At 35.1% G+C, this 16315-nt stretch overlaps 4 protein-coding genes across 4 annotated transcripts; 2 read left to right on the top strand and 2 right to left on the bottom strand.

Moving 5' to 3' along the window:
- Window positions 1-70: 70 nt before the first annotated feature.
- Window positions 71-1678, top strand: LOC107430080 (uncharacterized). Its single transcript, XM_016040870.4, has one exon. It carries the CDS (start codon window positions 302-304, stop codon window positions 1379-1381), a length of 1080 nt encoding a protein of 359 aa, XP_015896356.1. The 5' UTR covers window positions 71-301; the 3' UTR covers window positions 1382-1678.
- On the bottom strand, window positions 1453-3436 carry LOC107430081 (uncharacterized). The gene is made up of 3 exons (XM_016040871.4): window positions 2991-3436; window positions 2302-2650; window positions 1453-2152 (listed from the first exon to the last, which is right to left on the bottom strand). The coding sequence occupies exons 1-3, from the start codon at window positions 3381-3383 to the stop codon at window positions 1950-1952; spliced, it is 945 nt and encodes a 314-aa protein (XP_015896357.3). The 5' UTR covers window positions 3384-3436; the 3' UTR covers window positions 1453-1949.
- An 839-nt stretch (window positions 3437-4275) lies between these two features.
- On the top strand, window positions 4276-7220 carry LOC107430054 (uncharacterized). Its single transcript, XM_016040835.4, has 7 exons — window positions 4276-4575; window positions 4709-4855; window positions 4984-5082; window positions 5629-5820; window positions 6038-6157; window positions 6357-6428; window positions 6835-7220. The coding sequence occupies exons 1-7, from the start codon at window positions 4327-4329 to the stop codon at window positions 7057-7059; spliced, it is 1104 nt and encodes a 367-aa protein (XP_015896321.3). The 5' UTR covers window positions 4276-4326; the 3' UTR covers window positions 7060-7220.
- A 692-nt stretch (window positions 7221-7912) lies between these two features.
- LOC107430064 (uncharacterized) lies at window positions 7913-9809 on the bottom strand. The gene is made up of 6 exons (XM_016040848.4): window positions 9510-9809; window positions 9195-9266; window positions 9011-9089; window positions 8824-8909; window positions 8260-8479; window positions 7913-8153 (listed from the first exon to the last, which is right to left on the bottom strand). The coding sequence occupies exons 1-6, from the start codon at window positions 9740-9742 to the stop codon at window positions 8127-8129; spliced, it is 717 nt and encodes a 238-aa protein (XP_015896334.3). The 5' UTR covers window positions 9743-9809; the 3' UTR covers window positions 7913-8126.
- Between the last annotated feature and the right edge of the window lie 6506 nt (window positions 9810-16315).

The following is a 16315-nucleotide window of genomic DNA, read 5'->3' as shown; positions in this document are numbered from 1 at the left end:
TAAAATGGATAATAATATAAATTCAATAAGAAATTTTTGTTTTCAAATTTTCTTTTATTCTTTTAGCATGAATACACTTATTTAGTAGTAGAAAGAAAACCCAGGGGACTGGTTTCTAGGCCATCAGATGAGCCAAATGGAGTATGAATTTGAATTTGGGCCTTAGCGCTTGCTTCAGGAGTTCACAACGCACGTGCACACGTGGCAATGAGAGACTCTTGGCAGCTTTTGACATGGTTCTTTAAATGCCCACCCATTTTCTTTTCTTTTCTACTGTAACAGAGTCAGAGAGCTTACTGTCATGGCCGCTCTTACTCTCGCCAATATAACCTTCACAGCCACAAAACCCTCTTCTCTCATTTCCTTCAAACCCACAAAACCCTCTTCACCATTCCTCATACCCTCCAAATCTTCACCTTTTCTCATCCCCAAACCCTTCTCTTTCAAACCTACCAAGCCTTCCATCAAAGCCTCCAACAACCCGTCCGATCTCTTACCCTTTGACAACAATACCAACCCTCTCTCCATCTTTACGTCTTCCACGGAAACCCTGAAGTCCCGCCTCCGAAATGGCCAAACCCTTTACGGCCTCTTCCTCCTCAGCTTCTCTCCAACACTCGCGGAGATCGCCGGTCTCGCCGGCTACGATTTCGTTGTTGTCGACATGGAACACGGTCCCGGCGGAATCACCGACGCTCTCCACTGCATTCGCGCTCTCGCCGCTACCCAAACTCCGGCGATCCTCCGTTTGCCGGAGACTTGCCCTACTTGGGCCAAGAAAGCCCTCGATCTCGGCCCCGATGGAATCATGTTCCCGATGATCGAATCCCCCAAAATGGCGAAAAAGGCGGTGTCGTATTGCCGTTTTCCGCCGGCCGGAGTGCGTGGATCGGCGCACACAGTGGTTAGGGCTTCGAATTATGGAATCGATGAAGGGTATTTGAGTAATTACGAGGACGAGTTGGTGATTATGTGTCAGGTGGAGTCGGAGGAAGGGGTTGAGAAGGCTGAAGAGATAGCGGCCGTCGATGGGGTTGACTGTATTCAAATGGGGCCGTTGGATCTGAGCGCCAGTTTGGGTTACCTGTGGGACCCTGGGAACAAGAAGGTGAGGGAGATGATGAGGGTGGCCGAGAAAGCAGTTTTGGGAAGCAAGCCTGGGGACGGTGGGGCCTACTTGGCTGGTTTCGCAATGCCGCACGATGGGCCGGAGAATCTGAAGGCGCGTGGATATCACATGGTTTCCGGTGCCGTTGATGTTGGGCTGTTTAGAAGTGCGGCTGTGGAGGATGTGAAGAGGTTCAAGATGAGTCTGATTGACGACTCTGATGATGAGCAACAGCACGACAAAGATGCTGACGAGAAATACTGGAGCGAATGAGGGCCATTGAATTTTGTCTATGTTAGTTTTGATTTTTGGGTTCTGTAAATGAAAATGTGGTGGTTTTGCAATTTCTTTTTTTTTTTTTTTTTTTTTTTTTTTTGGGTCAATTTCTTAGAATCTGAGTAAAGTTCACTTTGATTAGGCGCATAGGCTCATTTGTTTTTGGTGTTTTTTATGTGTCTCAGATCCTCCATTGTTGTTGGTAGTATAAGAGAATTATCAAAAACAACATAGTAATAATGCTTTTGGACATTAAATAAAACATTCTGAGAGATGACTTTAGTCTGTTTTCAAGTAATTGTCTACCATGGTTGCTGTGTCAACAACGTGTTTTATTCTATCCGAGACCCCCCAAAAGCAGTAACTTCTCTCCAATTTTCAGGAGTCTTCACCCAATTACCAACAGGGGAAGGGAAGATCAAAAGTCATTGTTCAGTTTTCACTAGCTGAAAATCTTCATACTAAAAAGAATACTGGTATAATCTACTCAAAAAAATGCCAAACTAAGACAGCACCATTGTATTCGGTATAAATGTACCATTCAATTCAGTATAAATATAACATTTTACCTGGTTTTGGAACTTGAAATTGATCTTTTGATAGGAAAAGGACTTAAAAACCCCATCTTAAAACAATAATCCAGACCAACAGCAGCAGAAACAAAAACAAAGAGACTCTGAGATACAGAAATTGCACCATCAAAAGCATGTGATAACAAGCTTTCCGCATTTAGTTCCAAAGGTTGTCCACCACCCAACATGCCAAGACCTGCATTACCATTTCATCTTTCGTATCAAGCCTAAAACATCCAATAATTATCCACAACCACAAACTATTTTTCCATTTGAATTTCTTATTGTTAAAGATATGTGCTTGAAAATGTTCTATCATGTATATATATATATATATATGCATACCTTTGACAAAGCCAAAAGCTGCAGATGTCCCAGTCTTAAGCTGAACATTGTCCAAGTCTCTCCGAATTGCGTATCGAAAGGTAACTCCAAATAATGCACAGCTTGCAAAGGTAATTGCTACAGGGAGTAATAGCTCTGAAATGGTAGACACCTGGGAGAAGGAAATAGGTAATCCTGCTAGAGTTCCAACAATGGCAGAGACAGAAGCTGCTTTTATTGATTCCCATCTCTCTTCTTCCTTGTTAACCTCATCCTCATTTTTAATTCCATCCTCATTCTGTGAGAGGAAGCTTTCAGCTTCTTCAACCATGACTCTTGCCTCTAAGATCTCCTTCTGGCATTTTTCAATCTAAAATGTCCACAATTTTCAATTTACACCTTCAGCAATTAAGAATGCATAAAATAGTCATTCAGAATACAGCAACATGTAATTTGTTCCAGCACAACCATTTGCCCAAGTTTCCGTTTCTGAATAAGGGAGTGAAACAGCAATCCTTTCCAATCTTCTAAATTTCCATTACCACATTTAACACAAAAACATATAAATTGACCAAATTCTTATCACTCCACAATCCTAAAATTCGCCTATATTAAGTTAATTTCCCAGATAAACCTAAATTAAGTTCATATCCCAGATAAATAAAACCATCAAAATCATGCAAAATAGCAGAAAATAATCAGTAAGAGACCTCGGAAGCTCTACTTTCAAGCTGGGTGATGTATTCCCTCATTTGCTTTGCCTCAAATTCTTGTTTTTCAATCTCGGCGAGCTCTGTTTTAGCAATCTCTACCCTCTTTGTCGCCTTCTCCAACCCATCAAGCAAGACCTTGTTCTCTTCTCTATTCAGTAGCTCTTCTACTTGTCCATCCACATAACCAGACAGTAGATCCTTCAAATTATTACTGCTCTGCTCTGAGCCTCCATTGCTGCTGCATTTCACCGTGAGAATTCGAGGAGATGAGGAACAAGGTCGGTGGAATATTGTATAGCGTGTTGTTGATGTGAAGAACTTCCTTGGGATTAGATTGTTGGAGTCCGGAGTGGGAAGCAAAGTGGGTTTGATTGTGGTACTGAGAGGCATGGCTTTGTATGGAGCTCTGGTTTTGGTGGGAGGGGGGGGGGGGGGAAAGAGGGGGGTGGTTTGGTTTCTTATGCTCTTCCTGCAAAATATTATTTCAACTTTGGATTTGGATAATAACGAAATGCATGGTTCAGAAGCTGATAAAAGCATCTGGTAAAGTTTTACGCTTTGAGCATTTTTTTATGCAGCTATTTTTATTTTTCTCTTAAAAGAAAATTATATTATTAGAAAATTTTATTTTACTCTTTTATTCTTCTTTATATTTATAAAATTTATGCAATTTAAAATTTATATATTTTATTTGTATTTCAATTATATTATACACAATCTTAAAAGTTTTAGATATTTATTATTTTTTGACCATTTAAAAAACATCCATAGTTCATTTATTTAGTTAAGATTGTCTTTTACACTTCAACAATGTAGAAAAATATTCCTCGAACTCGAAAAGGAGCAAAGAAACCATATAAAATAAGTTTGATATATATATATATATAAATAGGAAATAGTGAGAGATTTCAATTGCTTAAATTGCCTCAAAGTTAATCTCCACAAGCTTTTTAAACTTTATATTATTTCCATTAATATGTAGTTAAACAAAAAGGATGTTAAAATATATGAGCTACTCATCAAAATTTAATTGCTAATAGTCTCAAAATGGTTATGGGGTAAAAATTGTTTTTATTAAATAGTCCTTTTATTTTCACAATAAAGGTATAAAATCAGAATTAAAAACAAAAATTATGAAAAAAAAAATGGTATATATTTTCTTTTGGCCCCAAAAAAAGGAGAAAATAATATTGTATATATATATATATATATATATATTTTTTTTTTTTTAGTAAATAAACATCTAAATTGTTTTTGTAAAACCCAAGCAACTTTCCAACCAAAAGCGAATAAATAAGAGAGGAAGGTAAAGGGCTTTAGAGTCCAGCTAGGCATGCTCGCATTGCTAAGCACCAGAGGGTTTGGATTTGGGTTTAAGAAGACTTTCCAGTCCCATCTCCGCCTCTCTCTCTATTGGCCTTCCATGGCTTTCTCTGCTTCCTCTCCAGCTTCTCCTCAACCACCAAAGCGCGTGGGAACACATAACGGAAGCTTCCACTGTGATGAAGCTCTTGGGTGCTTCATGATTCGTCTAACTGACAAGTTTTCCAACGCCGAGATTGTTCGGACCCGTGACCCCCAGGTTTGAAACCAGCACTAAATATAGTGAAAGATCAGATTTTGAAAGCTCTTTCGTTGTTAATTTGTTTTTTTGTTTTTCTTTTTTTTGGGGAAGAAACATAAAAAAGGTTTGAAATTTTGTTAATTGGTTCTAGGTTTTGGAGGGTCTTGATGCTGTTCTTGATGTTGGGGGTGTTTATGATCCAAGCAGAGACCGGTATGATCATCACCAAAAAGGTTTTGATGAGGTTTTTGGTCATGGTTTTTCCACCAAACTAAGTAGTGCTGGTCTTGTTTACAAGGTGAATTTATATTCAAAATATCCCGGCTTTGCGATTAAATTTGCTTCCTTAATTGTTTTTTAATTTTAAATAGTGTGCTCTGGACTTTGGAAATGCCTGATTTTCCTTGCACTATTTCTACTTACTAGCATTTTGGAAAGGAGATAATAGCTAAGGAGCTTCAAGTTGATGAAGGGCACCCCGACGTGCATCGATTATATTTGGCTGTCTACAAGAGCTTTATGGAGGTTACTAAATTCTCTTTATTTTCCCAATTATTCTCTTTTTTCTTTTTTTTTTTTTAAAAGAAAAAAAAAAAAGAATTTTCGTTTCAGAAATGAACTTTTACATTATTATATCCTTCTATTGTTAAGAATGGGTGGATCATAGTCATATTATAGCACCAAATCAAATCCATTGATGATAAATAGAAAAAAGGAAAAGGATCGGAAACTAGTTCTTCAAAATGTAGAATTAGGAGGGTATAGGATGAGTATGTGGTTTAGAATATCCTTTTCTTTCCAAAATTTAACCCAGGTTATCAATTCCAAATAGGTGAAATTAGGATGTAAAGTCTCATGTTCTTTCTTCTACTTCATCCAACACTTAGTTCGCATTCTAAACATAGAGTAGTTTGTTTTAAATGCGTATAACTTTGTGCCTGTCCTTGTAGGATATCGAGTCCTCTTCTTTCTATAAACAGGCATTATGTTCTACCACTTATTAATGTTGGAAAAATGAATGGTATCTTCATTAAGTGAGAAATTTATATAATGCTGTTTTACATGTACCAGGCAATTGATGCAATTGATAATGGAATCAATCAGTATGATACAGATCAGCCTCCAAGATATGTCAATAATACACATTTATCATCAAGAGTTGGAAGACTAAACTTAGACTGGATAGATCCTGACCAGTCACCTGAAAAGGAGAATGAGGCTTTTCAACAAGCAATGGCATTGGCCGGTAGTGAGTTTTTAAATGTGAGGTTTTGTTGTGACAAAGAAATATCCTTGAAAATTATATTTTACTTGTGTTAACTAATTGATAAAGCTGTATCATAGATTAGCCTAAAATAGTTTTACTTTATATCTGAACATATAACATTTATCATACAGGTTGAAGGTTGAGATGGATGTGATTGGTTATGCTTATTTATTTATTTTGTGACATACTAATGATAATGATATCAATTTTCAGAGTCTTCGATTTCATTCAAAATCATGGTTACCAGCATGGTCTATTGTATTGGAGTGTCTATCAGCAAGATGGGATATTGATCCTAGTGGTGAAATCATGGTCTTGACTAAATTTTGCCCAGTAAGTATCTAATGCCCGTATCTCTCTCATCAATGGGTTTTATTTTCTGCTCTGCATCTGAATTTTTCTTTCCATTGTGGTTTACATTTAAGGGTCTAAAACTTTCCTAACTAATGCTTGATAATTTTCTATTGATATTTTTCCATTATACATGGCAATGGGAAACAAATGAATGATAATGTGATTTGATGTTTTTCAGTGGAAGCTTCACCTATTTGAGCTTGAGGAGGAGATGAAAATTGACCCTTTAATCAAATATGTTCTTTATCAGGTACTTTTATCTAATCTCTTCTGTTTTACCATGTATATATAGATTCTTTGACTTTCTACATATGTAAATATATATATATATATATTGAACTTAAGTTCTCTGTGTTGTGGAAAGTATTTGTTAAAAGAAATAATAAATAGAACTTCAGTTCCGTTACATGAAGGGAAAAACTTGTGGCCGTCGAGTTGAGTAATAACCAGGAAGCAATAATTTTGTAAGACTTTAGATACCTTATTAATAATAATTTTGAGATATTAGCTACCTTGGTAATATATTGTATTTTGCTGTTGACAAGTGCCTAGTTTTCAATTTCTGTTTTGCTTATTTTAGTACTAATGCCTTAGCCATATTTCATCCTATATATATTTTACACCTATAATACCCTATAACCATACTCCAACATCAGGATGAGAGGAGCAAACAATGGCGAGTGCAGGCAGTTGCAGTATCTCCTGATCGATTCGAGAATCGAAAATCTCTACCATCTCAATGGAGAGGACTTAGAGATGAACAACTCTCGAAAGAGGCAGGAATCCCTGGCTGTGTTTTTGTCCACAGTAGTGGGTTCATCGGTGGAAATCAAAGTCACGAGGGGGCTCTGGCCATGGCAAGAGCTAGCTTGAAGTTTTGAGGAAGAAGATTTATTCAGACAGTTTAAATTTTGAAGAATTTATTCAGACGGTTTAAATTTTTAAGAATTCTTTATTTCTCTTTCATCCCATTTTCTGTGTCTTGATAGCAATTTGACATTCATAGTGTACTTTTATTTAGCAATTTGACATTCAAAGTGTACTTTATTTGTTGTCACGGCTTAAGACAAACTAGTTTTATTACAACCAAATGTAACACTTGAGTCGATCTGGACTTGATCTAATTGAAGGTAAATAACCAGGAACAGAACCAGCATCAATTTATTTCCATGGCTTTCCTACCCCTTCAATGTGACCTCTGCCAATAACCCATTTGCTCCTAATGAATCACCTTCTTCATTTTCTTGGGCATGCTACTACTGTCTCTGGCTTACCAGCAACAACCTATATCCTCTAATTAGAAGGAAAAACAAATACTCATCCATGTTCAATTATCTATTCCCTTCGCCACTTTAAGAAGATCAAAAATTTTCATTTGCAATTAGAGATAGAAGTTGACTAACAAGTTGCTAGCTATATAACATCAACATGGGATGTATTCAGCACTTTTTACTTTGACTATAAATAAATACAAATACATTCCCCGTGAACTTCCAAAATATTTGGATTGAGAGAATTTTCTGGTTCTTTAATTAATTATGCATGCTCATCATCCAACGTTCCATGTAATTTGAAGGATTTCCCACATACAAACTAATAAAAAAAACAGCATTCTATTTTCTCTTGTTACTGATCTGGACCATTTGGTCAATGAATGCAGCTGAGATGTCATTGTGGATGAGTGTTACGACATTTTAAGGTTTGCAATCTAGTTTAGATTGGCCAAGTGTCCGATTCAATTTAATCTCACATATTTGAAAGGGCCTAAAAATCCGTACAGAAAAGAGAAAACTTCACAAACTTGAACCTAAATGTCTGAGGAGAATGAGAGGCATTATTTACAAATATCCAACAGCAAGTCAAAAGCCAGCAGCTTGACAAGGATGCTTCAAAACCCTTCTACCGTATCTGGCTGCTGCTTCTGTGTACAATTTCACCAGTGCCTCAATTAAGAACCTCTATCTTGGTTATTGTCCTATATTAGAAATCCAAAATCAGCAATAAATTACAATAATTATGCAACCTCCTTTACGAAGGACTAAAATGCACCCTACCCGTGTCTATAATTTAAGATTACTTACCCCATAACAATGATCATTTGAATCTGCATGTGGAAGAGGATCCTCAGGCTTGGACTGTGTTTCGGGATCATTGTTTAATAGTTTCGATATCAGATCTTCGTTGATTCTAATGCTCGCCATTTTCGTATCAGGGAAGACATAAGGTTTGTATGTCAACTTTGGTCCACGTTTCAGATACCTTTCCATGCAAGAGTTTGAACCATGTGTCATTGCTCCACAGCTGTAGAAGAGGTCAAAAGTTGTGTAACTATTCTGTAATGGATGCAATTAACAATGTAGGAAAAGAAAATATAGCCTTTATTTGGTTAGGATGTTGGTAAATGCTACTCAATCCAACAGGAAGCTAAATTACAACTTATCGTTGTTACCAGGATTTTACATTACCATTTTAAACAAAATGAGAAATCCAAGATCAGTAATGATGCACTAACAAAAATCGAACTCTAACCAATTTTTTGTGCACTTATGTTGTGCAAAACGCCAATAGATTTGATATATTAGCTTGAATCCTTGAAGCAAATGAACTTTACTAAAAGGTTCGGTAATTAGAGAGCATCTACTTACTTTTCACAAGCACCTTTCCTGTATTTTATTGATGATACTGCAAAATTTGGATTTCCCTCCCACCACTTCCGTTGATGTTGTGAAGTCTGATATGCAAAATGTGAACAAAATGTGGGTCAGTATTCATAAGCTTTAATAGTGCATCTCCACCCAGTCTCAACAACCAAATTAAAGGAAATCAACTTACCGGTCTCAAAGGACGCAGATACCAAGGTACAACTGATGGAGGAGGATAATCTTCTCCATGGGAAAACCTGCAGGGCAATCTGACACCCAGCAGAAAAATCATAAAAAGACCTTCCCATAAACCTCAAAAAATAGTGAGCCAATAATATGAACCGAATGATGGTGTGAGGTAAGTGAGCTATTACCTCAGCTTAACATCTGCAAAGTCCATTTGCTTGCTCTCATGAAGCTTGGCATCACCTACCCTCAAACCATGACTGAAATGATGGTAATGTAAATAAGCACACATAATTTCCTTTTTTTTAATTCAAAATAGCACATGAACTAATGAAGTAGAAAAATCACCCAGCCGGTAGTATCCATGCACTTAGAAATTGAGATCTAACACAGAAAATCAATTGCACAATCATTAAAGCATTTGGGAACTTCATTCTAAGCAGTTAAAAGGGGCAATTTGGCAGAGTACACTATTACAATTAACCTCAAAACCAAGAACATACATGCAGGCTTCTTCTTCTCTGAACTTGACGAGCAACGCCTCTAAAAATGTCCAATCTACTGTATATGTGTCAGGTTTATCTTGTTTGGCAGAATTCAAAATCTTCTCCAATATATCATATACATTATCATCATGAGGAGTTGAGACTGGTCCTCCACTATCTCTCAAGTTTCTACGTTTTCTAAGTATCTCCATTAGTTCCGTCACCATTCTTTCCTGCGCTTCTGAATGCATCTTCTTCTTCTTCTTCTTCTTTGTCACCTATACTCGAAACCCTAAACGAAATTTCAACTACAGCAGCATATATATATATATATATATAAGTCCTAATAATAATTTGAGCATTCCATTTCAACTCTATACGGTTTCATTATTAATTTATATTTTTATCTCTATTTAAAATTATTATTAAGTATATTTATAAACTTAATCTATTTAAGTAATCTCTTTATACAGTCTCATTCTTCCTCTAAGATAATACATTATATCTCCATTTAAATTATATTTAATTATAAACTAAAATTGCAAATATAACAATTATTCACAAATTAGTTCAAAGTAAGATGTATTTAATTTTTTTTTTAATTTTTTTATTTTATGATGATTACTTTAGTTTGGATTTTTTTTTTCCTATCACTTACCAACAGCCAAATGGGAAAACACTCTTATATTTGATCATGATATATTAAAATTCATTTTTTATTTGATAGTTTATGTCATGACCCGTTCAAAATTCCTCTCCGGAACCCTAGACAAGCCCTGATCCCAGGGAAATACCACCGAACCTTCCAACGGAAAATCCGGCAGCACTTCCCCTAAGGATAGGACTTACCAAAAATTATCTGCACTGAAAATACACTTCTATACTCATCCCCTTATTCCTCCCGCAAAACTACAAATTGATTCCACAATTCACAGCACTTCACAACAATAGCGGTAAACCAGTGCATAAATAAAACATAAGTGTCCAAACAGTATACAGAGCTTTATGAAGTGCTAATCAACAGAAATACAACAAAGATGAAAGAAATAATACAACTGAAATGAATGAGTACAAAGGTACTTCTCGAAACACGATAGCAGTGGAAAACTGGTTCGCTCCGGAAGAACGTCTACCACCCCTTGCACCTAAGGGAACGAAACTTAAAAACGTGAGATGCTAATCATCTCAATGAGTGACCCTAACTACTGAACACTTTTAATAATAATACTATAACGAATAAGGAAATTGAATTAATATCAACAATTAATAAATAAATAATAACAGTTGGAAATGATAATTTTTCCTCAAAACTCTCACCAATCACTCCGTTGGAAATGTTCCCTTTTTAAAACGATTTCACAAAACCCGATATTCGTACTTCCCGAAAACCAAGGGATCAAACATTTGATAATCAATAAATAAATAAATAAATACCCCAATATATAATTAAAATGTAATAAATTATAATAAATAATTTTTGAACACCTTTGGGGTTTGAAACTTTATTTGAAAATTACACTTGACGCACCACACCATATACCGGTGATGCCCTCCGATACTCAGCGTCTTGAGCACCGACTGGCGGGGAGATTAAAGAGAGAAACTTGCAAACGGCATTTCGGCATCCCGACAGTACCGCTGTTGAAACCATCATCCCGGCCAAGGAGGGGGGCGGCTGTGGCCAATAACAAACTTGCCTGCCCACGGTCCAATGGCAACTCACGGGAGAAATAATAATACTTGCGCGCTGAACCACATATACATATACCAGAACACCAATACTGTATGAATGCGTCTAAAATAATTATTAAACCAACTGTACCGTTTTCCAAAATTACCGTGGGAAATATACCAAAATTTCTTACTTACCATCCCACATATTTTTATTTAACAAATCGGTACGAAAACATCGATAACAAATAAACCATAATTTTCTCATAATACGAGGTTCAACAATTAAAATACCGCGGGCATATTTATACAATTTAAACAAATATTTTTATAAAATATTTAACCCAATTATGCCCGAAAATAATACTTAAAACCTCGTATGATTATTACCGAAATATACTTTGCTCATGCATAATAAATAAATTAAATCACAATAAAACCATAATTAAATCGCACCACATGAGCATAATTTAAATACCAATTAAACATAATTAATTGCCCAAAATATTTTTGAAGGTGGGTCACTCATCTTAAGCGCGTAAATCAGCTAAGATCCTCCGCAGGATCAACTCCACTACTCGTACGCGCACCTAAAACATCTACAGTATACCAACCAAATATATTAATATTTTAATCGAATAATTCCCAAATGGGTACTCGGGGAGCGAACACAACGAAAACTAAAAGTTACGAGTTATATACCGAATCGAAGCTTGAGTGATGAGGGTCACGGATTCGGTCTTACTTTCTGGTGATCGGACCCGAGGTGGCTGCAATCTCGCCGGAAAGCTTTCGGGTTTTGACTCCTTAATTCTCCCAAACCGTCGTGAATTGGCGGAAAAGGATGCCGGATTCGGGTTCAGGAAGTAGAACACAGTGGACAAGGACCGGCGGTGCGACTGGGTACTCGCCGGAACAGTAACTTCCGGCGAGCCGCCGCGGTCACCGGCGGTGGCGCATACGGTGGCCGTTGGCTGAGATTTTTTGCAGATTTGTAGATCGAGGGGAGAGGAATCCAACGGGACCGGCGGTGAGGCAAAAGGAGGCAGGACGGCGGAGAAATCGGGGTTTGAAGAATTTCGGCCCCTCGCAGAAAAAGCTCCGATCCCGGCGCGTCGGAGGTCCGGTGGCCGTGAAATTTGGTGGGTAGGCCGGAATTGAGGAGGTGGTGAGGGGTCGCTGGCGCGTGTGGCCTAAAAATGGCCCGAAACAGGGCAAACGGCGGTGGAGGGAAAAATCGCCTCCTCGATCCGGGCGCGTCCGGGGACCAACGACCATGAAATTTCAGGGTTTGGCCAGAAATGGGGAGAGGCGTCCGTCTGGCTGGTGCGTGTAACGTGAATCGGCCGAAAAATTTGAAGATTCTGGCGGCCGGTTGGTTTCTCTCTCTCTCCTCTCTCTCTTTCTCTCTCTTCCCCGAGATTTTTGTCAAATAAAAGCCACCGTTGTGATACTGTTCATTCAACGTGGACCAATCAGGTGCTGACATGTGGCGTTACTGTGCACTTAAGCCAGATATAATAAATATTACGGTATCCGGCGAACTTCAAACGTCCATAACTTTTTAACTAAATGTCCGATTTAAGCGTGCCGCTAGTCTATGAACTCGTATCGACGAGTACTTTACAACCATACAAGAGTCAAAACAAAATTACACCACAACAAAAAGTCAACTCCCGGCACCTTTTGGACTGTTTGCACCTCAACTTGTTTTGCCCGTAACTTTCATACCATAGCTCCGTTTTCGACGTGCTACTAGTCTATGAACTTGGGGCATCATGCACTTCGCCATGGTATCCTGGTCAACTAGAAATTCCAACTGGGACAAAAAGTCAACTTTTGACCCGCTCGATCAACGGTCAACCTCAGTCAATGTGCACGGATTCCGGTGCGATTTGGGACGGGGTGTTACAGTTTAAAACTGAACATTTTTTTAATTGTTAAGAAGCATTCATATGACCCTTCTTAATATGTTTGGCATTTATCTATCGAACATTATATGTATACATATATTAAGTACCGTACAATATGAAATATACCAATTTTTTTTTTTTTAATCATTAATGGTTTATATCTAATTGAATGTAAACTATATACAAGATGGAAAAAGATATAGAAGATGGAAGTGTTGGATTAGAATGTGTTGTTGAAAATTTGAAGAGAAGTTTATAACCGAATAATAATAAGTTATAATTTTAAAGATGTTCAAAAGTACACAGCTAAACAACTTTAACATGTTAAGAAGCTTATAACTGAATATCTTTAGTTGTATAAATTTTACTATTGAACCATTGAAAAATATATTCTTAAAAGAGTTTGGAATTGTTGGATTGAACAAATTTAATATGTTTAGAAATATACAAATAAACACACTTTATACCCATTAAAAAATGACAAAAACCCAATCGCTAGCTAAATAACACTTTATACCATTAAAAAATGACAAAAAATAAAAAAAATAAAGAGGATGAAAGCCAACCCTAATTCAAAATAAGAAAGGAAAAAAGAAGAGTAACCTAATAAAATTAATTTTTATAGGACTGTATATAGTCAATTTAGAACTGTAAAAATAATTTTTATTTATAAAAAATATATAATTTTGAGATGGTATGAATTATGGATATTTTAGGTATTAATAATATTGTATTAGGGATTTTTATATTTTTTATATATTTAAATAGTAGTGTATAAATGGAACTATATAGACTCATTTTGGAATTGTGAAAAGAACACTTTTTATAATTTCTAACAATCAAAATTCATGACCTATAACCAAAAAAAACACAAATGGCCAACCTGTTACAACCTAATAATATAAAATTAAGATTACACGAATATCCCCTCCAGTTTTACTTAGGGGTGTATTTAATTTAGATTTTAATATATTTAAAATGAATTATAGACTTTGAAAGATTTGATAGATTATTATAGAATTTCATAGATTTCATAAAAAATTAATAAGAATATAATGAAATTTTTGAGATCAAGGTTGAATTTCATATTGATAATTTTTTTCATAATTTTACTTTTAAAATCCTTTCAAATCCATTATTTTTTAAAATATTTTAAAATCAATTACTTTTTGAATACTTATATGTTTTAAAAGAATTCTACAAAACTCTAATTAAATATACCTAAATTTTAATAGATTTTTATTTAAATTGAATATCATTGGATATGTATGAACTCTTTTAAATTCTAAATCGTATACCTTTAAACTTTTAAATATTTTTAAAATTTTTCAAATTCTAAATTGAATACACTCCTTTAATTTTGTCCGGTATCACTTATTTATATCCATAGACTACAACATTTTTATTGATTATAAAAAAAATATCAACAATAATAATAATAATAATAATAATAAATATGCTTACCAAAAAACCAACAAAAAAAAAAAAGGGAATTGAGTTTTGTATTTTCAGTTGCAGTTAAGTTTTGTGTTCTTTCGTTTATAAATTTGATGGATTTGTTTTTTTTTTATTTTTTGCAATTTTCTTTTAGTTTCTTCGTGAAGACAAAAAGTGCTTAACAAGGTTAAAAAAAAAAAAAAAGATAATATTAAAAAAAAAATTAATAAGACAAAAAATGAATTGGTGTTCAACAAAATGTTATAATAAAATCTTCTGGAAGTCATAATCTGATGGGCTTTTATACGTTAATTGCCACTAGCCTACCAATTCCATTTTCATGCATGCAATTTTTCATACAATGTTTTTTTTTTTTTTTTTGTTAATAACATGTGAAGTTGGTCAAATTTCATGTCATACATCAGTTTATAACATGTTGAGGTGGTCAAATTTAGGCCCTCTACATCTTTTGATAATGATACCCTTAATGACAATTTCTGCTACCATTGCGTGGAGACAATCATTACACTGAGATTATTCATCGAAAACAAAAAGAAAAAAAATCATTACACGGGGATTAATGTCCAATTACCTATAATTTTGTGATAAATACATGTAAATTCCCCTATATATTATATGTAATCAATGGTGAGGCCGGCATCCATCATAGCGAAGTTGCTCTTATGACCATGATTTCTCAAAACATTCTTTTCACATTTATCTTTTTCATTATCAAATAAATTAGTGTCTATCTTACCAAAAAAAAACACAAAATAGATTAGTTTCTATGATGGTCTCAATGCAAGTAAAATTTCCTAATCCTGGGTTACAATTTTTGGACCATTTTCGACTTTACTCAGAAGAAGGGGAATGATAGGGAAATGGATGATTCCATTCCTTTGGTGCATATGCAAATTAAACTTGCGTACCAACTTTATTCCACTTGCAATTTATTTGACTTCATTTGACATATCTCAAATTTACAAATTAAATTCTTACTAAAAACAAAAATTTATAAATTAAGAGACGGCTTCTTTTCTTCTTCTTTAATTTATAGATTACATCAAATTTAGAACCTCAAATTGCAATTGAAGTTGACCGTTTGTATGTGCGGTTAGGAAAGCATTTCTCGCATTATTTGAAAATTTTCAACTAGAACTCAAACGTTCAACAAATGCCTTTCATTCATAAAACGTACAAAACAAGAAATTTTATTTGAAAACGAAATTACACGCTCAGTTTGAATCAACTAAAGGAGTAGAGAATTTGAGGTAAAGTATTATCCCACCCTCCCATTAGCTGTTTTGGCAACCCAATCAACTGCTTTATTCTTCTCTCTTGAAACATAGTTTACCTCCTAGTAATATAGTTCATTTAAAAGATCGCGAGTATCCTCATCAAATTTATTTATTAGTAATACCATATTATTTGGTATTCGATTTCCCAAAAAACACAAAAAAAAAGAAAAAGAAAAAGAAAAAATGATAAACATTAGTGAATATAATAACATTATTATTAGTGCTTAAACTTTATCCCATATTTGATCATGGAAATTTAAAAGCTAGTTGAATATGGGAAAAAATAATTGAGTATTTAAGTGTCATCTACAGGGATGACAATCCGTGTCGACATGTCATGTTCATATCAACTTGTTTATTAATCATGTTGAAATTATTCAATCCAAACATAACTTGTGTTAGAAATCTTCAACTTAAACATAACCTGTAACCTAACTCGATCTGTGTAACTCATTTAGTAATTGGTCAATTTGGATCAATACGCCATATTTATATGAAATTGATC

This window comes from Ziziphus jujuba, chromosome 6 (genome assembly GCF_031755915.1).
Source record: "Ziziphus jujuba cultivar Dongzao chromosome 6, ASM3175591v1".
NCBI classification, from domain to species: Eukaryota; Viridiplantae; Streptophyta; class Magnoliopsida; order Rosales; family Rhamnaceae; genus Ziziphus; species Ziziphus jujuba.
This window is presented reverse-complemented; position numbering and strand designations above follow the sequence as displayed.